Genomic DNA, 22,846 nt, shown 5'->3' with positions numbered 1-22,846 from the left:
CTTGCAAAGCGGGGAATTCAGTATGGTACCATTTGAGTGTAGGTTTCCGAGGTGAGTCTTGTTTGTTCTGCACAGACACTAAAAATCTTGTGACCCTTTTATGACCCTTATGACCCTAAAACAGGGGGGGGCAAAATGTGGCTCGTGGGCTGGATGCAGCCTGCCAGGCCATTTGATCTGGCCCACAGGGCCCCTAAAAACGTTAGAAATTAATATTTATCTGACCCTGACTGCCTGTCATATGGCCCTCAATGGCTTGCCAAAACTCAGTAAGCAGCCCTCCACTCAAAATAATTGCCCACCCCTGCCCTAAAAGAAGTTGGTCTGAATACTATTGGCCGAATTTTCACTGCAATGGTAGTCTTTGTTCTAGATCTGGCTAGAATGTCTGTAAAAGTATATGTAACTATACCTCGTCAAGCATCTCCTCACCTTCAGGATGCCAGCTGATATAGAAGTACAAAATACTGTTGTGTCAGGAAAGTTGAATACAAATATTAAATGTGATGGGTTAAGAGAGACCAGGAAAAGGGTCAAAGTGGGCATCTGGATACAGTCACTGCAAGATTCCAGTCCAGCCAGATGTGCTTACAGCCTGCTTGATGGTCTGTTTGAAGTAGACATGGCTTCCTTCCACAGTGGGCATCCCAAAACAATTACTACGATTGTCATTAAGAGGCATTCGTGTTGGCAGCTTCACCAGAGCTGCTGAGATATGAGAGGAACGCAGTCCTGGGTTCGGTCCTGTCTAGAAGGACATCTGCAAGTCAAGTTTGGAGCATCGTGGCCGGACAGACTGGGAAGGCTTTTGCAGGATTTCGTCCCTGTTGGTCATGAGCCAACCTGGCATCATTTCCAAGCCGTATAGCTCTGTCCTTTTTTTATGCATTTGACAAGGGTGCAGTCACTGACAAAGCGTAGGCAAGAAGCATTCTCTTTCAATGAAAGTTGAGAAGTTCAGGTTGGGTTGTCAACCCACCAGCTGAACTGTGTTTAATATGACCCTTTTCTTCCCATTAGTCTTTACTGCTCTGTGTGGAAAGAAAAATGGTCATATTTTAACCAATGAGTCCGTTTGTGGCTCTCTCCGCAGAGGTACTTTCTATGGAAGCCTTTAGTCAAAAGAAATAAAGCCCGTGATTGATTTGTATTCTGTAATGCAGCCTCTGGCTAAAACCAGTTATAAGGACCAAATGGTTGAGATGGGGCTTGTGAGAGTGCAGTTATGTGACTGGCAGTAGAAGAAAAATGTTAATAAAGGGCAGTCCACTGAAGTGAGGTTAAATAGTTTCATACTTCTCAACTAACCCAGAAATGTCTCTGAATTCTCATTAAAAATGTTCTTCATAATCTGATGTTTTACCTCATTAAGGACCTGCGATCTGAGGATCAAGTAATATAACTTAGTTGGAGGGGTAAAAAAAAAAAAAAAAAGGTACGGGGAATACAGCTTCTTAAAATCTTTATTCCTTTCAGTCTCTGAAAGTATTTGTCCTGCCTTTGCTGCTGTCATTCTGATTATATCTTAAAGTTATTTTTTTTTTCACAGAAACGGGCACACTTCAGAAAGTTTGGCTCAGCTCCTTCAAGGAGGAGGCTCATTCCTGCCTGAAGGAGCGCCTCCAGAGTGAAGGACACATCCCTGAGGAAGCACACTCTTTCCCAGAGCTCATGATCAGTCCAGTTCAGCAGCTGTCGTGGCCCATCTCTTCCCATGCACTTCGAAGTAGATCGTGGGGTGGTGAGAAGTGTAGGGTCCATGCTCGGGGCACCAGGAGCAGAGAGGTTCCTTGCATAGTGGATGATAGGAAGGTCTTAGGAGAAGTTTAGCCCCCAGAGTCTCCACCTGTCACAACCTGGCTTAAATGTACCTGGAGGAATACACTTCTGGCAGCACCTAGCACTACCTACTGCCTCCCTCCTCCTACATTTAAAAGTGAGACTCTGCTGCCTGGTCCTCGTCTCATGCCCCAAGCCAGGCATGGTTAGGCCTGAAGATCTGGAGCTTCTGGGTCTTCAAAACGGGGCCGGGAGCCTCATGAGAGGAGCCATGCTTGTTGCATTTAAGAAGTTCTGCTCCCAGATCTAGGAATGGCGGAGATCCAAGGTTATTGGGGAAAAATATGGAAATTAAATAGCTGAACTTTTTCTAACCTTAACAAAAATTCATCGTAGGTTCATGAGTTTTGAGCAATGGTCCAGACTAATTCTTAGTTCATCCATCTGAATTGAGGTCCGCTGGGGGCTAATTCATGATCATTTACACTAGCGGGCCAATGACATAAAGTTATTTTGGAAGCAGTCTAGGCCAGTGATTCTCTGGCAGGGTGCCTTGAAATCATTGAAAGGATATCAGCACCATCAGGTATGCAAATACCTACATATGATTCACAAGATCAACCCAGCGATTTTAAATAGGAATCCACAGTGTCAAAACCATTATGACCCGTTGAAGTCTTTCTGAGTTCCGTGCACCACAAAAATTGCTCTATTATTTTTTTCTCAGTCACAAAATCAGTGAAGCTAAGAGCTGGCATTTTCTGATGGATGCCTTGAGTCCAGAAAGGTTGAGAACTGCCGGTTTAGTGTTCACACGGCTTCGGGTTTGAGTTTAGCCTATAGTCCCAATAGCTCTCAGCAGCGACCTTCATCTGGACCTGAGCTTTCCAAAGGTTTCTCTGGGCAAGGACTCTCTGCTCTATCCATTGTGGCTCTGTCACAGTGCCGAATACAATGGAGTCATCTGAGACCTCTGCACTCTCCAATAACACAAAAATAGTCATCAGTAAGAAGATGGATCAGTCTCCAAGTTCTTTGTCTGTTGACATTCGGAAGGCGTTATTGGATCAAAGTGATCAGCTGCTCCGCCACAGAGGCACTATTGGTTCAGGCTTGATTTGAACCAGGAGCCTAGAAGTGAAAAGCTCAGGGACTCTTTGCCAGCCCCTGTCTTGAACCCCTGTACGAATGCTAAACAGGGGCTAGATGCTGCTGGCCCTTCTGCAGCCCTTACTCATGGGATGATTACCTATTCAAATCAGATGGATCAAGCTTTGCAGGACTGGCCCTTAAATAATGAACAGCAATGCTTAGCTGTTTCGTAGTATGTTCTCAAATACAAAAAACTGAATTCTCTGCAATTTCATGGCAAAAAAAAAAAAATAGACAAAAGCAAGAGGATGATGCCGTTTTCTTCCTCAGTCGCATTGTGTTGAACTGCAGTTAGGCACAAAAATGAAATGTTATGGTTTGAGAAGGCTTAGGAGACTGTTTTGACATAATGGTTTTTAAAGTGTCATTACCATAGGTGCTGCACGGCATTCAGGGATTCTTTCTCATTACTAGAAACGCTCCCTCTCTAAAGACCGCCTGGATGCTATTCCCTCCCTGTGCAGCCCTCGCCCTTCTCCGCGGCTGCATAATGTGCACCGGGCAGGATTATCTCACTCCCTAGACAGCTCTTCCAGCCCACATGATCCCAGGATGCTCAGGGAAACCTGTTTAAATAAGATCCTTCCGATTCTGACTTCCACAGGCTAAGATATAAAATCACCTCTCTTGAAAATCTGCATGCTTGCAAAGTTGTAGCTAGCTAACATTTTTCCAGTTCTATAGCAATTTATAAACCCCCACCCTCGCTCTTCTTTCTCCATTGACATGGAGAGACTTAGCAGTGAAAACCATTTACAAGCCAAATCAAACACAACCATGCTGTCCTTGAGTTTTGCTTCCCAGAGCATCAGCCCATTTCAGACAGAAAAATAGTAGGAATGACAAACGATAAGCACTTTAAAGGACAATCCAGAATTCTGGACAAATGATGGCAAGAAGGCCAACACAGGAGATAGACTAGATGGGTGTATCTAACACCTAATTTGCAGGTACAGTCACATAATTAGGGGCCTGGATGCTATCGTTTGTACCTGCAATTAACTGCGCCATGATTCTGAGCCCATAATTGACAGCTGCCGTCAGCGTGGAAAGCTAAATGCAGACTTTTTTTTTATAATCCTTCATTTTAACCTTGTACATAATATTGGGTGTTTTCCAGTGCTGGGTGGATGTACACAATAGGAAAGTCAAATGCATCTGGCTGGACCTTAAACATTTTAATACTTAGCATACCATGATCATCTTTCCTACTACTTCTATTGATGAATCTCATTGTTCACCCTTCACAATATCTCACTATTCTTGGTCTGAAAGCTTTCTTCATGGCAGCTCCTATCATCTCTATCTTGACGCCTCAATTATTTCTTTTCAAATTTCAGCTGAAGATGATATAGCCATTCTGTTTTTCTTGTAAATCATTTGTTCCTAAACGAAGGTGTATAGGCATGGTGACCGGTGGAGCATTTGTTGGTGTTCAACGGGGAATTTGTCATGTCTTATGATAAGTCAGCTCCACCCTTTAGCTTCCATTTGTTTCCACAGGCACCTAAGCACTCTCTTGCAAACTTCTTTTGAAAAAAAAAGGGGGGGGGGAAATAATGCTAAAATTGCATCACTCTGGCTTCCTAACATTACTTTCCCACATATGCAAATGAGATCGTTTCCATGTGCTGCATGGCTGTAAATGAGGCGGGCTCCGCAATCTGGAGTGAGAAACAGTACTCTATGCAGTTGCACAAGGCAGAAGAGGAATCCATCAAAGCACTGGGCCCAGATTATGCAAAAGTTTTGAGAACCCAGAACCTTTCATTTTTCTTTCCCTCTTTTATTTGTTCCGATTGCTGTTTTATAGGAACGGTATCGCCCAACATAAATCAGCAATTTGTTGTAACAAATATTTTGCATGATAGGATTCCCAAAGCCTTTTCCTTTTATAAGGGATAGGGTCCTAGTATTCAGAGTTAACATGTGTGACTGAACTGGAAGAAGCTTCTCAAATGATCTCTTCCAAATCCCACCATCAAGCAAAACTTGATGATACTAAAATGAAATAATAGTGCTGTCAGAAGTATCAGAGGGCATTGCACGGGAATGCCTGTCATTGTTCACCACCGGTGTCCAACTTCGGTTAGATAAGGATGAGATGAGCCAGAAAACAGACATGTAATATGTGATATGTAAACTTGGAGAGAAATAAATCAACCCAGAAGAGCAGGGCTCATCAAGAAACTTCTCCCATAGGAAACAGTAAAGAGCCTTTGAACAGCGTCACTCTGAGTCCAAACAGTCCTGTCAGCCTAGTAGTCGGCTTGCAGTTTATTCTCTGTTTTCAAAGAACACTGAAATATGTTCATTTGAAATCGGCACACAAATTACTCTATATTGAGAGCTATCCTTCTTGAGTCCTACATATAAATAGTGTAAATTAATAAGCCAGGCCTTCAAGTATGACTTTGTTCTAGAGAAACATTAAATGAAGCATGTCCCTTCACACAGACACACATATACCCTTTCTTTTTTTTTTTCCCTTTCTCTCTCTTTTTTTAATTTATACGTTCTATTCAAAGGCTATAAGAGTTTTTTTTCACTGCATATCACAGCATAACTGGCCATCATTCTCAAAGAAAAAAAAAATCACATCACTCAGATGTTGGAAATGTGCAGACAGGAATCATTCAAGTCCTTAACATATCAATCCAGAATTGTATAATTCACACCCAGAGCTGCTACCAGACTGTAGGGGGGGTGACTTAATATGCTCCCCAATGTCCATTATGTTATCCATATCCAGGAAGCTGTCTGTGCCAGGGCTTTCTTGAATCAAAGCAATGTCCACCATTCCTCAACTGCAAGCCTGCTGAGACTTTTTTCCAGTTCCTGGCAAATAGATATCTGGCTCTAGTGCATGCCAGATTGATGCACTTTGTGACTGATCCCTTAATAATATTCAAGTCTCCTAGCCCCAGAACACAAAAGCTCAGCAACTGCACAGATATCTATCTCCAATATTTTGCTGATGTATAAAAACATGCTGTTTTCCTCCTTTTCCCAAAAATGCATTCACTGCTCTATAGGCACTGAAATAATGTTCTTTTTGCTTTCAGGTTGGGCTAGCAACAAGGTGATTTCTTTTTTTTTTTTTTATCTTCATCATATTTAGAGACCGCGGTAAGAGAAAGAGAGGGAGGGAGTTTTACCCAGGGATAAATTACACTGTGCAATACCTTCCAACATGTATATTCAGATTTAGATGCCCTACTTGTCTTTAGTGCTGTTTCCAGTATCTGCAACCATTGCTCCTAGCTCAAGTCTTTGCATATAGGAGTCTTCCGCTTCTGATTTAAGATTCCAAGGACATAATTGTTTAAAAGATTAGCAAGTATCTATTGCAAATAAAGCATTTCTCGGAATCTAAGAGCTGAAAATAGCTTACTGTGGTTTAGTTTGCGAGGAGGATAAATGAATAGAACGACCATAAAAGATTGTGCTACCATATAAAACTCCTCATTTGTAATATCTTGGTATATTAATAATATTCTACATATCAGTAGGTAGTAGTTCCTTTTATCTGAGTATATCTAAACACTTAAGAGTTAATTAAGCCTCACAGTCCTCCTCTGAATGATAAAAGAAGCAGCAGTATCTTCATTTTACTAGGAATACATGGCAGAGATAGGCACTGAACTCCGAGCTCCACACTTCCAGACCTGTGCTTTAGCATCTCCACTTCCTCAACGGATACTGAACGTTGGGGTGAATATGAAGGTATTGGCCATGACGGTTTGTAATCATTTGAGGTGTTTCTTGATTTTCACCAAAACCTAAATCAGGGAACATATATAACGTATGGAGGCTTTGCAAGCCATCTTTTCATTAACTATGAATTTGGAAAGCGTAATCGTTTGTTCTTTTTTAAAATGATCAGACAATCAAAACGTAAAAAATGTCCCTTTTAGCTTATTTACAATGTATAAAGGAAGCCTGAGAGGTATTGGTCAATGTTAGTTTTTCTACTTCTTTAGCATCACCAATGTAGGTTGAATGGTCTACGAGCAAATGATATTGTAATTGGAGAATTCGTGTAATAATTGCATCAGAACAGATAGATCAAAGCTGAGCAATTGGCAAGGGAAGGGAAAAGAAGTGAATTTTCGACTGACTATTGAAAACCTTTTGGTTTTGTTTGTTTAATACCCACTTACCTGAAGTTTCACGAATGTGTGTATGGTTTAGCTTACATCTTTGTTAAGGGTTCAAAATTCCTACTCGGCCGTGGGAGATAGGAGAGTTCACAGTACACATTTCAAGGTAAGTTTAGACTACGATACACATTCATTGTTCAGAACATGAGCTAGCATACTCTTACTCATTCGCTCTAGTACTGATAAAGCAGGGCGTGCTTCAGCACGTGGTTGCTGGTTGAGTCGAAGTGTATTTTACAGCATGCCAAAGTACAATTTGCCTTGTCTCCAGCGGAGATTGGGAATGCATTAGAACATTCAAGCTGGTCACAGTCTAAAACGAACACACACATCCTGATAATCAAGACAAACTCTTGCAGACATGAGGATGTGCTCAAGCTTATGGAGTCCCCGTGCGTGCTTCCTGGACTTCTAGCAGTCTTAAAACTGGTTCTGCAAGCCAGATGTATGGTGTGAGCTTAGTCCGTGGGTTGGATTAGGACTTGCGCATCAGGATTGAACCCTGCACACTAAATTAGGGCCCTGGCACCCCACACTACCCCTCCCAGCCCCATGTGTTGGGATGGGGCCCCATGCTGGCCTCATATGCTAGGACTGAGCCTGCACTGCCGCCACCCAGCCTCACCTGCTGGTATTGGTCCCTGTGCTGCCCTGTGCCCATACCCAATCTGTGGGGCTCCTCATGGGTCTAGAAACTTGACAGCAAGGGAGCAGCCACCACTTCCATGCTGCCAAATTTTTGGACCCACAGGCAGTGCCGCAGGCCAGATGATACGGCTCTGGGAGCCAGATCTCACCTGCAGGTGGGAATGAAGCACCCTTGGGCTAAGGACAGGAGATTGGTCTCACCATGCTGGTTCCCCTTCTCATTTCCCTCTTGGAGAAATTCAACTGTTGGGAAAGGAAGATGAAATGAAGAGTGCAAGAAAAGATAAGGATCCTTAACAATACAAGAATGTTTTTCTAATGTTATTTTCCCATGTATTTAACAACTTTAGCTGCAACAGACTTATTATAGAATTTCAGATAGGCTTTTATATATATATATATTTGTGACTAGGAGGGGAGGCAGGTTCATGATACGATTCTATGTTAATACATGGTCTACCATATTTAAAAAAAAAAAAAAAAGACTGAGAACCTTTGCCAAGAAAACTAGAGAAAGCCAAGTGTAACACTCCCAATATTTCTGAAAAACAAGCATTAAAAAAACAATGTATTTTAAAAAGCAAAACAGAACAGTGTTCAGCCATTCTCTGACAAGCATAGAAAAACAAACAAAAGAAAAGGGAGCAGCCCTGATATTTTTAAAAGTCATTCTGCAATGTGCTTTGAAGAGCTCTAGTGAGAGTTGCTCACAAACGAGAGTGTTGCATTGCTGGCAACTAGTGATTGTACCACGAGTCCCACAATACTTGGTGTTTTTCTTAAAACTCCGCTTCTTGGAATCATGGGCTTATCTGCCACCCTTTGCTTTCCTTTCCAAAAGTAAAAATATTCTTCTAGTCTTTACAATCTTGTTAGACAATGCTTGAAATATGTACCGTGAAGTCTCCATCAGTAGAATGCAAATAAAAAGGACCCAGCCCTTATTATTCTTAAACATTATGATTTTGGGGGGGGAGGGAGAGGTGAAGAGGGTAGCCATATACATGATTTTAAAAAGCTTTGAGTGATAATGCTGGCATCTTCTGAAACACTGAAATCCTGGTTCCATTGAAGCTAATAACAAAATTTCTCTTGGCCTTTGTGGAGATAGGCTTTCACCCAAAGATGGAAGATAAGCTTGTACAGTAAACAGGATTAACATGCTAGACAGCATGTTCTGGAAACACACCATATATACTTTATTATGTTCTTGTTAGATTTTGATGCCACTTACGTTAAGCAGACAATTTGAAAATTCACATTTTTGTCATTACAACTTCCCACGGACATTTTTTTTAATTGCATTGTTTTTCAAAGGTACTTCTTGCCATTATTTTGGTCCCTCTCCTGTCACTGACTCGATCTCAATAGAGACCTGGGCCTGCACAGAGTCCCTGGACTTCAATGAAGAATTCCACGAAGACATAAGGACCTGCCCATGTGCAACAACCTGCAGGACTTTGGATTTGGAAAATGAATTGGAGGCATGCAGGAAGAAAGGTTTATAAAATATGATATTACTGTATAAGATTTTGGGTTGGATGCCCGAGCTAAACACATTCAGGTAAAAATGTTGTGTGATTCTGTTGTTATTGTGGCTGTGAGAATAATGAACCACTGGAACAACTTGACAAGGATTGTAGTAGATTATCCAACTTTTGGACTCTTTAAATCAAGATGTTATTTCTTTCTAGAAGAGCTGCTTTAGCTCAGCCCTAAGAAGGAAATACATGTTGAAATTTTACAGTCTATGTTAAGCAAGAGGCCAGAATAGGTCATTATAATAGTCCTGTCTGGCCTTAAAAATGTATTGTTGTTGTTGTTGTTGTATTTTGGTAGTGCCTAATGTCTCAGTCAATCGAAGCCCAATTGCAAGAGGCGTGGCACATGTAACAGTAAAGGAAATCCGTTCCCAAAAAGTTTACAATCTACACTCCAACTCTTCCTTGCAAATGCAAAAGTGAGTCCTAATTGAAATGATCTAGTTATATGCACTGAGTGATCCTCGTGGATTTTGGCATTTGCTTTGTGTCACAAGAACCTGATAGACCAAGGTTTTCATGCTCGTATGGCCTCGACAACTACATTACATATGGCCATTCATGCTTAAGGTCGTTTGCCTATTTGGGAAGTTGCTTTCTATTCATTCATAATTGGTTCTAGATGCTCACTGTTGCAACGTTGTCAGTGGCGAAAGTATTTCAGCTTCTACCTTTTCAGTCATGGAGCTGGTAGGGTCCAATTCTGCCCGCTATAGATTGTTCTCTGCCCTAGGTGGGACCTGGGGCTGTTTGTCCCTTGCAGCATTGAAGCTTTGTTCTCTACTTATGGAAAATAGGATGAGAGTCTCTCTTTTTACCTTCTCATGAGCTCACTTGTACCTGCTTCAAATAGGAATGTCTCAGTAGGTCCTGTAGCCCTTATTGTTTGAATGTAAGCGTGGCTAGGGTGACAATAAAATATGTACAAATGTGCTGCTTATATCTTAGAGACTCACTCCTCTCCCACACAATTATAGCAGGTCAGTGTGCCAGTGAAAGAAATGAGGGTGCTTGAGATCAAACCCACATTTATGTAGTAATCTTCAGCACAAAGAACCATTTAATCGAAAGACAGGCCTAGACGGACTTATGTAATCCTATGATCTTCTATAGGTGTCCGTAGAAAAGCTATGTCCTGTATGCGTTCACTTCTGTAAAATGGAGCTAACAGTAGTTACCAGTCCCTCAAGGCTGTGCTGAGGCTAAACCAATAACGGGTTTAAAAAAAGCAGAGATGTTGGCTCTGCCCTTTCGCTCTGTGTGTGTGCACATGCGCCCGTGCAAGCACACATAGGACAGTTTATTCCCATGGATGTTCTGTGGGTGCTGCTGGACTTCAACCTCTCAGAGATAAAGTGGCTAGCCAGTGGGGACTTATGTGCCAGATCAGCCCCTGAGTAAGGAAAGCTTTTGCAGAAATGAAATATACTGTAAGTAGCTTATGATGCTAGGAACTAGTCATGTCCACTCCTCCTTTGCAGCTATAAAGAGAAGCCTCCAACCAATTTTTACATCTAAACTCTGCATATGACATATTTTATTTTTTCCAGGTGTTGCATATTTTATTTGTATGAGTTGGATAACTGGGTTTCCTTTCTGTTTAGGTTCATGAAGATCTCACCTGCAAAGAAGGCAACGAGGCTCTGCCCTCTTTTAGGAGAAAAATGAAGTCGAAGTCCAAAGAAAAATGGAGTCATCCCAGTTTAAGAATCTGCAGAACTAAAGTGTGAGTGAACTTGGATTTTTTTACTTTAGCACCCTGCCTCCTCTTGGGTTGGTCAGTCCCAGTAGTTGGATGTTCTCTTTGAGTCACTTTAACATAGCTTCATTTGTCCAACACAGATCTTGCAGGCCATACTGTCTCTATTACGTGTTATTGGGTGCGTCTACATGACTCACATTAATGTGCATTAGCCTTATCTAATGTTCATTATGGATACATGTCTACATGTGTGCGCCCTTAATGTGCATAAAAAATGGCAAAATTAGGCTAATTACACCTAAATTTGATACCTGCAAAGGCAGGGATCACATATAGGCACGATTAATTAAAGCGTGTTAACACACGTGTAGATGCGACCCGGCACTAACTTTAGTACTGGGTCTGCCCAGCCACTAGAGGCACCTGGCAGGGCTGCAGGGACTTGGCACTAGCTTTAGTGCCATATGTACTAACTTTAGTGCCAAGTCCCTGCACATGCAGAGACCTGGCAAAAATCATTTAATGCGCATTAAATTTAGTTTCACTTAAATGCATGTGTAGATGCGGCCATAACGTAGGAAAATGGGGCTATGAATAGACTCAAGGGCCAGCTGACATAAAACCTGTAAATTCCTCAGGGCAGAGACTATATCATCTGAGTGTCTGTACCGTACCTATTAACACACACATAAGCGTACGCACATACAGTCATTAATATGCAATATCCCTGATTCTGCTGCAGCTCCTAGAAGTTCACACAGCAAAAAATAATAAAAAATAATAATTCCAAGGCATACTTGTGATATTGAATTCTTTGGGAGTCCTCTTGATATTGCTGTTCTACTTATTACTGGGATAGCTCATTGTCACCTAATTGTACTACAGGAAGGGCTGTCCATTCCCTCCGGTTTGCTTATTTATGCCCTGAGGCTACATAAAGAGTGGATGTGCTGAAGACAACAGCCAACCAGAAATGTCTCCAGTGCCACTCTTTTTGGTATGCACGAGCTCAGATTCCCCACTGCAAGAGAAACCCCTGTCTGCTGATAAGTGGCAGAATATTTTACAAAGAAAGAGACTGCTTAGTTTCTTCAGCAGGGATCTGTCTGTCTCACACTTTGGCTGACCTGTGACCACTTGATGTGCACAGAAGGTCTTTGCCAAATGACAGAAAAAACATGGGAAGTCATAAGCTTCAGGAGTTACTAGAAGAAAAGAAAGACCAAAAGCAGCTTTTAAAAAGAACTGTTAATTGGAAAATGATTCACTAAGAAATAGTTAAAGTTCAGTAGAAAGAGGTCTTATAAATGGGCAGGTCAAGCTAGTGAAGTACTGTTAAGGAGTGGTGAAAATTATTTTTCTATTTGTTGGTCATATGCTTTAATTAAATCAATTCCCAATAATCTGATTGGAAATCGATTGAGGAGACCTTTTGCAATAACTACAAACTAAGCACCAATGTGTTGCCGGATGCCATATAATTAATCATTTCTATCATAGGTGTTTATTTTATGATTTTTTGTCTATGACATGAAAAGCAAAGATCATGCTTATATCACTGCAGAGATCCATACACATCTTGCAACCATACACATAATTAAGGCCTACACTCCTGGCCAAATTCTCATTTGGATCGCAGGAAATGCTATACTTCTTCACTTCCTGCCTTAAGCAAAAAAAATCCTGTTACTGGATCCCATTAGTCAGGTACCCATTCAACATTGTTATTTATATTCTGATAGCACCAGCTGTCCTAACTGAGATGGAGGATGGAGTGGGAGACAGTTGCGTTTGCAGCCTAAGCAGACAGTGAGGGGAAAAAAAAAAGAGCATTAAACCCATTTTACAGATGGGGACAGACCCAGAGCACAGGGAGAGTAAGTGACTTGTCTAAGATCATGCAAAGGCTGAATCCAAGTTGGGACTTGTCCGCAGATCTTGGCTACATTGCCTTCGCCCAGAAGCACTAGTATAGAGTATATTCCACCCACTCTGCACACGCCGAATCCCAGAAATTAAGCAATGTACCTGTCTTAGAGCTGCTCTGAGTGTGCACCAGATCAAGAGCCTGAGAGGGGAAAGCAACATGGTGACAGATCTAAGTGTCCTACACATGGCCTCATTTTGGGGAGTTGCTGTGTGCAGAGTCGAGGTGCAGTGTGCTTCCCATCGGTACTGCTGGGTGCAGCACAGAGGCTGTGTAGCCATGCCCTTAGTGTAACAGCTGAAGCACAAACCATCTCTCCATCCTAGATATAGCTCTAATTGAGCAGTCCATGATTATTGTCACTTGCTATTTGTATTACACTGTCACCTGGGTGCCTCAGTCATGGGCCAGGATCCTATTGTGCTAGATGCTGTACAAGATAAGAGCAAAAATATGAGAGAATGGGTGAAAGAGCACAAGGAAGTCATAAAACAACACTGACTATTGTTAGAGACAGTGGTCTCAGCACACCAGCTGCTTGATCTCTCTCTATATTTATAACAGCAATCATATACTGGATGATGTTAGAGTTTATAGTATAAGTATAGTACTATAATACTATAGTATTACACATATGTGTGTATATGTATATATATATATACGTATGTATGTGTGTGCATGCGTGCATATTTGTTTATGCATGTTTGTACCTACACTCAAGTTCTTTGGGATTCCTGCAAAAAAGATATTATAAAAATATTTTTAAAATTGCTATTTTAAATAGCTTGGATAATACACACACACAAACGCAAATATATGGCTGATTAATTCAGAAATGATCACAGATTCTTTGCCTTTTCTTGTTAATTTATTTCTTTTTTTTCACATTTGGAAACATTAGTCCTATACCAAGGCTGAGGGTTGACAGAGTGTATGCACACCATACATCAGTGTTGCACAAATAAATCAAACTAAAGCAGCCCAATTCTTGTAGACTGGCATTAGGATAAGTATATCTTAAGAAAGTTCTTATTCAGACTTGGCTTCAGGCAATAAAACGTCATAGATGTATAACTCTAGCGAGTGAAATTTCTAGGGAGCAAATTAGGCTAAAAACATCTTCTAGAGACAGCTAGAAAGGAATCAGACACCACCCGAAAATAAGGCAAGTTATGCAGTAAATGTTTCATTTATTGGACTTCTTCCATTACTATTAGGGTTAAAAGACATGTTGTCAATAAAAAATGGTATATTTATGGAGGGCTCTGTGTTTCAGAAACCTATTTCTTGTCACACACATCTATAGTACTTGATATCACCTCATGATAATGTGTGATTAAACTCTGCATGAATGCATATTTCTACCCATTAACTGTTTTATTATTAGGTAAAATTGTCTCTATCAAAAGCCAGATGCTTAGCAAAACTTTAGACACTAGAAAGGGAAGAATGATTCTATTGATCCATAGACATGGCTTGCAAAACAGTGCAAGGATTTAAAGAAGCTTCACCCTATGACAAAGTAAAAAAAAAAAAAAAAACTGATGCAAAAGGTCTTTGGGTGTCTAACTTCCCAGTATTTCTCTCTGAAGTGAGGAAGACACTTGATGATTGAACAAGAAACCAGCAAGAGAACCATGACTTTGTTTTTAGATATTTCCCCATTTTACAGCTTCCTTAAGTTTTCACGTTTGTTTTTTGTCAGGACAACGACTCCTGAAAAATCCCAGGGTTTCTCTCCTTTGATTCTGGAATCTCACTTGCCCTTGAAAAAACGACCGTCATTGCCTTGCTCGTGCTGGAAACAACTCCATTGTCGGGAGCAGTGGTGGAGGTGCTAGTGCAGACGGGGGCCGGGGCGAGCACGATTGTTCCAGATTGTGTCATCTAAAGTTACTCAATGTAGAAAAGCTTTATAATACTGAGACCAGAACTTGTGGTCTGAGATTGCAGACGTCCAGGTTCAGTTTATAGCATGGTCAGCTCAAGTCCTTTCATCTTTTTGAGACAGATCACTGGAATTGCGTGCTTTGCTGCGTGTAGAGATTTTAAAAATAAACTTCCATTCCTAGGAGGGGGTCTTAGGTGAAGAGGTCCAATGAGTACCTAGCAGGTGATATTTCCTTAACACAGACATGGCCTTGGGTAGGATAGTAAAGATGCAGTGTCCTTTTTCATGAGACTACAGGTTTTCCCTGTGACTGTTGCCTTCATTTCTCTTCTCTTGTCTGTTGCCCAATCTGAACTGGCTGGCACCCTCACCCGTACCTTGTCCCAGGTGTTTCACAAAGCCAGCCCGACAGAGGGTGCATTGTAGCAAGACTGAGAGCTGTGCTAGTCTGGACAGCACTTTTGCACTGGTCTACACTGTCTGACAGGTTTGCCAAGGTAACTAATGTCTGTAGGAGACCAAATGTTGAGCACCTGGTTTTGACACACCAGCTGTTCCTTAAAATTGGGTATCCGAACAATAAATCAAATGTTTTACACAATGGATTAGTTTGACTTTTGTCTGAAAATGATATTACTTTGGCTGTTGCAAGTTACATATTTCTTATCCGGAGTACCACCTGAGAGCACTCTTGCTAACAGGTGCTATTGACCCTTGGAGCTCTCTTGTTTCCTTAGAGGCATTTGTGCAAAACGGGGAACTATTACAAATCAGAAACCGTGGATGAAATCAGATGCGATGCACGGCTGTTGTAAGTGTTGTTGGGATCCTTGCGTATAGTTTGTCATTTTAATAAATAATGACAAGAGTTGGAGTATTTTAAAAATGTAAACTTGAAAGGATCATCAAGGGTCACCTAGAAAATGCATAGTAAATAGCTGAGGCCCAGTCTTGAACTCCATACAGCAGATTTCTGCAGCTTTATAACTTCCTTGCACCCCTGTTTAGGGGCAAGTTCCTGCTGTGTAGGGGGAGATAGATCATCCTGGGGTCAGGAGCTACAACTCTGATACAGGATCTGGACCTCCCAAGGTAGGGTTTGATCTTACCCACTTGAGTAACATTACCCAGCAGAGTATTGATATTATTTACATGTAAGGATCAGGCCCATCCTTTGCAAATCCCTTGGAGCAGAAACTGTCTTCCCTCCACATCCAGACCCCCCACCATACTGTTGATCTTTTGCTAGTAATGATAAAAATGATAGCGTAACACTGTTACAGAAATACGTGGGTTAAAAAGGCATAACAGAGCACAAAATGCATCTTTATATAGAGCTATGCATAGTAAATATATTTTTGTTCAGTTACAACACCTGGTCCTAGAAAGTAAATGGGAGTTGAGCATGCTTGTTGTTTCTAATCTCCTATCATACCAGGGTATAAAGGAATTAAAAAAAAATCAAAAGGCACACCAAACTGAGTATATATTTGTTAATGTGCCACACTGCAAGTAAACAGTTTGCAAATGCAGTCCAGTACAGAGCCGGGGACAGTTGGGAAGTGTGTGCCCAACCATAGCTGTTTGCAAAATGTCAAAAAGTAAAAGCAAGTTAGTCAAAAGACCAGAAGAAAAAGAAACTGTTAAATCCATTTGTGCATTGATTTAACAGTGAAGTATTTCATTCTTCATGTTTTTACTTGGTGTCTTGAAATAATCCCTTTTCTGTCTCCATATTCCCACTTAGACATTGTTCACAGACTTATTTATTTATGAAGTCTGAAGGTTAGTCCCTACCTGCTGAGACTAATTAGCCCTGTTCTTTGTGTCCTATGCAATCCTGTCTGATTAAATGTACACATTTGTTTTACTTCTTTTCATGCTTCCTTTCACTCTATTTCTGCTTTACTGATTAATATTAAAGTTGTAAGTTGCAGTGATTTTTTTTTTTATTTCTGTTTTGTCTGCATCTTTCCCTTTAGTATGCAAATTTCCATGTGAACTTTTTAATGCCTGAGAATTCCTGTTAGCCTTGTCGATCTCTCTACTATTATTTTTATTATTCTTTTTATAGAAGACAGTTTAGCTGCAACCCCCAAACTCTCTAAATATTGCATGACAAATTGGCTTTGTTTTGGAAACCCTATGTGCTGAATGGCCCTTAGTATGAGCAGCAGGTTAGATTTCTTGGGGAATGTTTGGATTATTTAATACAGCGGGCTCCTTGCTTCCTAACACCATTTCCATTAGGCAATTTACTAATTCCCATTGAATTTACTGTCTCTCTCCTCCTCACCCCCCTTCCCCGCTTTGTTCCTTGTCCATGTTAAAGTTCCCAATTGACTCGGCCATTGTTACAATTTGTCACTGCTACAAGATCAATTTGTTTTCCTCCTCTCTCTCCAGCAGCTATATTCGGGTACCAGATGGCAGTTCTTGCCTCTGCATTATTCTGCTCCCCATTTTGTTGCTGGGCTGATCCTCATCTCCGGCCAGTGACTTTCCAAAAAAAAAAGAAGCTGTCTCCAATCTTGGCAGACCTTTCCTTAGGTTGTGTGCTGTCAGTTTTCCCCAGCCCCAAAATCTACGTTGGGGAACTCATTTGCGGGCGGGTTTGGGGACCATTCAGTGGAACTGATGCTTTGGTGGCATTTATGGCACCGCTTTTTATTTCATTTGCCTGGTGCAACGCTGTGACCAGCACCACCAAAACTTTTCACCTCTAAAGTCAAAGTCCTCCAGTCTCCCCCGCCTCCACCACTTCCCAGTCATCTTCCTTCTCCTCCCATTTTTTTCCTCTCCTCCTTAGGGGGGTAGATAAAATAATGTTATGCCTAATGCTATCCCTAAGCCTAAAATAATTGTGGAGGTGTCTCACCACTAAGGAGTGATCTGGTTGCACTTCCAGCCAGGAGGAGAATCATAAAGGCAAGAATCCAGCACTGGGGAGGGGCAGGTTTTATAATATTATAATATTATATATTGCAGTTTCTTCCCAAAGAAAAAAACTATAGCTATATAGTAACGGTTTAAAAAGAAACCAGAAATGAGCACACACACAGAAAGGATGAGGCTGTAAAACCCCTTGCAGGGAAGCTGGGCTGCTCGCAGGCACGGGGAGGTTCAGTTTAATATTCTCCACTCCAGAAAAGTTAGTGTTTTGCAAACAGCAAGCGCCGGGGCAGTGTTTTGGTTTGTTGTTTCCCCCCCCCAACTCCTGATTTCCACCCCTCTTCTTCCTCCAGCACAAATTTACTTTTAGAAGACAGTGAAATTGGCTTTTTTTTTTTTTTTAATATTTTTTTTCCTCCCCCTTTCCTTGCATGTGATCTGTTTTTCTTTGGGTCACTCCCCTGCAAGTGCTGGGTCCCCCTGGCATTGTCTCCCTTCTCCCTCTCCCTCTCTTGCCAAAAAGGATCATTGTTAGTTTCTCCACTTCCCCCACCCTCCTTCTCCTCCTCCTCCTCCTCCTCCCTCTTTCCCCAAACCTGTTTATTTATGCACACGTCACCGGGGAGCCCCCGCCCCCTCCCGCATCTCATTAAGTGCCTAGTGTGTCTCTCTCTCCCTGTCAATAATCCCGGATCCCAGACTTCTCCGTTCCTCCGGATCTCGAGCCCCTTTTTCTAGCTGTCAATCAGCGCCGCCTTTGAACTGAAAAGCTCTCAGTCTAACTTCAACTCACTCAAATCCGAGCGGCACCGGCTCCCTATATCTGCGGCTGCCCCCCTTGCCCAGCTGACTTCTTGTTTGGTTTTTGTTTGTCGGGGACAGAGAAAGAGAGAGATTTTTTTTTTTTTTTTTTTTTTTGCAACTCCCCTCCCCCCTCTTTTTTTTTTTTTTTGCAATTTTTTTTGTTGCTTTATTTTATTTTATTGTTTTTTTAAAAATTTGTTTTTCCTCCTCCTCCCCCCCCCCCCCTCACTCCCTATTTTTATTTTATTTTGTTGGCTGCACGCTGCTGCGCTCCCGGGAAGAAAAGAAAAGCCAGAGAGAAAGCCAATCCAGGAGGAAGGAGCCCAAAGTCACTGGTGCCAAAGGAGCCAAGAAGAAACATTTCTCTCCCCCTCCTCCTCCTCCTCCTCCCTCCGTTCCCCTCCCCAGGAGGAGAGAAGGGAGACCCCCCCCACCCCCCTTGCAAACTTTCACCTTGGACTTTCTTCTTTTTTTTTTGGTGTGTTTTTTGGTGGTTTTTTTTTGGGGGGGGGTGCAAACTTTCCCCCCCTTCCCTCGCTTTTATTATTTCTTTTTTTTTCTTTTTTTGCTTTCTTCCTTTTTTTTTTTTTCTTTTTTCTTTTTTTCCCCTCCTTCCCCCTTTTCCCCTCCCCTCCCTCCCTCCCTCCCTTCCCCCCCCCGCCCCTCTCCCTCTTTGCAAAATTGCTGCTGGTGGGGTGAGCCCGGAGGAAGATGCCTCAGCTGAACGGCGGCGGAGGGGACGATCTGGGGGCCAACGATGAACTGATCTCTTTCAAAGACGAAGGGGAGCAGGAGGAGAAGATCTCGGAGAACTCCTCGGCCGAGAGGGATTTAGCGGACGTCAAGTCCTCGCTGGTCAACGAGTCCGAAACGAATCAGAACAGCTCCTCGGACTCGGAGGTGAGCGGCCGGCTCGGCGGGGCTCGGCTCGGCTCGGCGGGTGGTTTGTTTGTTGCCACTTTGCAAACTTGTTTGTTGCCACCTTGTAACTCGGCGCGTTTCCTTTTTCTCTCTCCCCTTCCCGACCCCGCAAGGCGGAGAGGCGGCCCCCGCCTCGCTCCGAAACTTTCCGAGAGAAATCCCGGGAAAGTTTGGAAGAAGGTGAGTAGCCACCCCCGCTCCCCCGGCGCGGCGCGGCGCGGCGCGGCCCGGCCCGGCCCGGCCCGGCAGCGCGGTGCGGTGCGGTGCGGTGCGGTGCGCGGCGCGGCGGCCCCGGGGCTGCGGGCCCCTCGCTCACGAAAGTTTTGTTTCTCTCCCCGCTTTGCCCCTCTGTCTCCCTCTCTCTTCCCCCCGCCATGTTAGCTGCGAAAAGGCAAGATGGAGGGTTGTTTAAGGGCCCACCCTACCCCGGTTATCCCTTCATCATGATCCCCGACCTGACCAGCCCGTACCTCCCCAATGGGTCGCTGTCTCCGACTGCAAGAACAGTAAGTGCCTGCTTTTTTGTGTCTTGTTTTGTGCTTCCTTCTCCTGTCCCTTCCCGGAGGGGGGCGGTGAGGATGGCACGTTTCCTTCCCCCCCCTCAGCATGCCCCTGGCACGGCCAGAAACTTTTCCAAACTTTGCACAACGGGCCGGGTTGCCCTTCGCCATCTTCCTGCCTCCCTCCCCGCGGCTCTGCCCGCAGCCGGGCTCCCTCCCTCCCTCCTTCCCTCCCGGGCTGGGGGCTTTCTTTTCCCATCAGCTGAATCTCAGCGCCTGATTTTCCACCAAACTATTTGTTGGCCGGGGTGGGGGGGATGTTTTCTCCTGCCCTCTCCAGTGCACACTCGGTTTCTTTTTCCCCCTCCCCCGCAACACACACACACACACACTTTTTTTTTTCCTCCTCCTTTCCTCCCCCTTAACCCTTCCCTTGCTGCAGAAAGCTCCCTGGGTAGCTGATGGACTGTCTTAGCTTCAGTGAGACTTTGTTCCTTCTTTCGGTTTATCAAAACAAGGAACTTTTTGTTTTGTTTTTTGGGGGGTTTTTTGTTGTGTTTTTATTTTTATTTATTTATTTTTGGTTCATTCAAGCTGTCTTTGGCCTTTCACTTGTCTTGGGTTCAGCAATTTGTGCAGGGGAAATGTGGTGCCTGAAGTTTATTTCCACTTTTTGGGGGGGTTGGGGGGAGGGGGGAGCAGGAAGGTATTGACATTTCATTGCAAAGCAGCAGTCCAGGTTCTTTTCTTTAAAAGGAGAAGGATCAGCGATCCCAAGCCGAGCTTGCAGAAATAGCCCATCTTTGCCTGATCTAAATGACGCCCTGCTTTTTCAAATGTTTCCCAGGGGCACCTGAAGTCCTTCTTTCTTGGCTGGGGGGGTGCTACTTAGCTAAGTCCCGCCAGGAGTTGGAGCACAGGGTCGAATTGATTTTTTTTTTATATATATATATATATATATATATATATATATACATAAAAGCAGAAATTATCATCTTAAGAATACAAACCAACAACTCTCCACTTGAAAGCAGATCTTAAAAGCAGGGATTCTGCTGAAATTTCCCCCCCTTTTGAGATGGGAGCGTGGATGAAAGATTAGATTTGCTGGGCAGCACGGGCAGAGTAGATGGGGTGTGCATGTGCGTGTGTGTGTGTGTGTAGCACAGGCAGTGGGGATCTGTTCAACTTTGGGGTATGATGGGGGGGGGAGAAGCTTAGTTAGTCTCTTCTTCTCTTTCGATGTTGTGCGGTATCCTATACTGTGTTGTCTGCTCCGACAAAACACACATCAAGATGAACCTTTCTTTTTTTTTAATTATGAATGTTCAATCCGTGGGGAGTACAAAATGCTAAGAAGTGTTTTGTATGCGCTTGCTCAGCGTTGTCCTTCTGTATCTTTTAGGGGCTTTACAATCTGTGGGTCCACTACCCATCACCATGTGTCTGTTTACGCACTTTTTTTTTCCCCCTTCTCCTGCGGTAACACGAGAGAGCAATTTGCAAGAATAGATCTACTGTTCAGGAGACGTAGGATCTGTACTAATGGCTTAAGTCTTGGGCGACTTCAGTATCTCAGATCTACAAGTGTTTTAAAGCATTAAAATATTAAACATCAGGTCAGGTTTGTTTGCACTCAGTAAAGCGACAGTGGAGGCTCAGATTAGCAAATCTGCAGGAATGGGAATATGAAATAATGGTGTTTTTTTCTGGCTTTTCCCATCTTGAAGGATGTGGCAGTGTTGGTTTATTTTGGTTATCTTTTTAAGACTGCTTTTCAAGGTCTGTGATGTCTTGGACACTAGAAGAGGGGTGACTGCAGTTTGTAACTGTAATGAGCAGGGTGTGTGTGTGTGGGGGGGGATCAGAGGCTGAATGCATTATATTTTGCACTGAACGTGAGTCCACATATGCATGTTTTAAATTCCAAATCTTGCAACCTTAGATTGAAGAGAGCCAAACGTTCCGTTCCAAAATAACTGTTCCAAATTATGACTCTCTTTAAAATAATTTCCCCATATTTAAAATGCATAGCAGTATTCCAAGAGTAGGTCCACTGAAGGAACAGCTCTGCTATATTTCTGGGGGAGTTGTAATATATATATGTTGTTGGGTTTTTTTTAAACATAAGACTCAGTTCCTTGTTACACTTATTTGCCATGCTTCTCTTGCTGTGGAGTAAAAAGATAGGGATCATTCACTTGTTACCTTTTAATGGAAATATTCTTTTCTTACTTTGGACCCCCCTGCCCCCATTTAAAAAAAAAAAAAACCTCCATAGGAATGTTGTATTTGTATGAATTAAAGGTTCTGTATAAAAGATTACATGTTATTTTATTGCTGATATAGCAGGTGGCCTTGTAGTGTTATCAGATGGATGCTAGAAGGATATTTCCACACTCAATAGGCTATTTTGTTATTTGCACATTCAAGCTCCACAAACCCTTTAATATCTTATTAACCTTCCCCCCCCTCCCTACATTCTGTATATATACATGTTTGCTTGGAACATAATAAAGGCTGGAAAAAATGAAGTTCATCATTTAGGCCTGAAAGCAGAATAGTATAAAGATTAAGCGGGATAAATTGCTGTCTGTCATGCTGTTCTAGGTGTATTCTTGACATCCTAGCTTTGCATCTCAGACAAGCTAGTTCCTCCCCCCACCCTTCCTGGTTTTTAACACCACTTGGAAAGGTATCGAACATTGTGCATGATTATTAATTGGAATTAAGAGAAAATGTGCACTGTGTCGATTTTCCTGTGCTGCAATATTTAAGTTCTAAGACTGTAAAAGGTGATACAGATATAGGCATCATTTCCCCCCTCCCTTTTTTTTCTTCTGTGGCATCCGGAGGCTTGTGTGTGTATGGGGGGGGTTCCCCCCTGATTTAATTTCCTCCCCTCTTTTTAGTCCCTTTGTCTTGT

At 42.6% G+C, this 22,846-nt stretch overlaps 1 protein-coding gene across 26 annotated transcripts in view; it reads left to right on the top strand.

Moving 5' to 3' along the window:
- Positions 1-18,344: 18,344 nt before the first annotated feature.
- Positions 18,345-22,846, top strand: part of TCF7L2 (transcription factor 7 like 2) — a 201,947-nt gene continuing 197,445 nt past the window's right edge. For 6 of the 26 annotated variants that reach the window (XM_059730153.1, XM_059730158.1, XM_059730157.1 and 3 more), the window contains exons 1-3: positions 18,352-19,399; positions 19,534-19,600; positions 19,802-19,926. In XM_059730153.1, the coding sequence (XP_059586136.1) occupies positions 19,211-19,399; positions 19,534-19,600; positions 19,802-19,926 (381 nt within the window). In that variant the 5' untranslated portion in view covers positions 18,352-19,210. Of the gene's footprint in view, positions 19,400-19,533; positions 19,601-19,801; positions 19,927-22,846 lie in introns of all 26 variants that reach the window. The other 20 variants (XM_059730155.1, XM_059730147.1, XM_059730175.1 and 17 more) reach the window with 6 other exon arrangements.

The sequence above is a fragment of the Alligator mississippiensis genome, chromosome 6, assembly GCF_030867095.1.
Source record: "Alligator mississippiensis isolate rAllMis1 chromosome 6, rAllMis1, whole genome shotgun sequence".
In the NCBI taxonomy this organism is placed as follows: Eukaryota; Metazoa; Chordata; order Crocodylia; family Alligatoridae; genus Alligator; species Alligator mississippiensis.
This window is presented reverse-complemented; position numbering and strand designations above follow the sequence as displayed.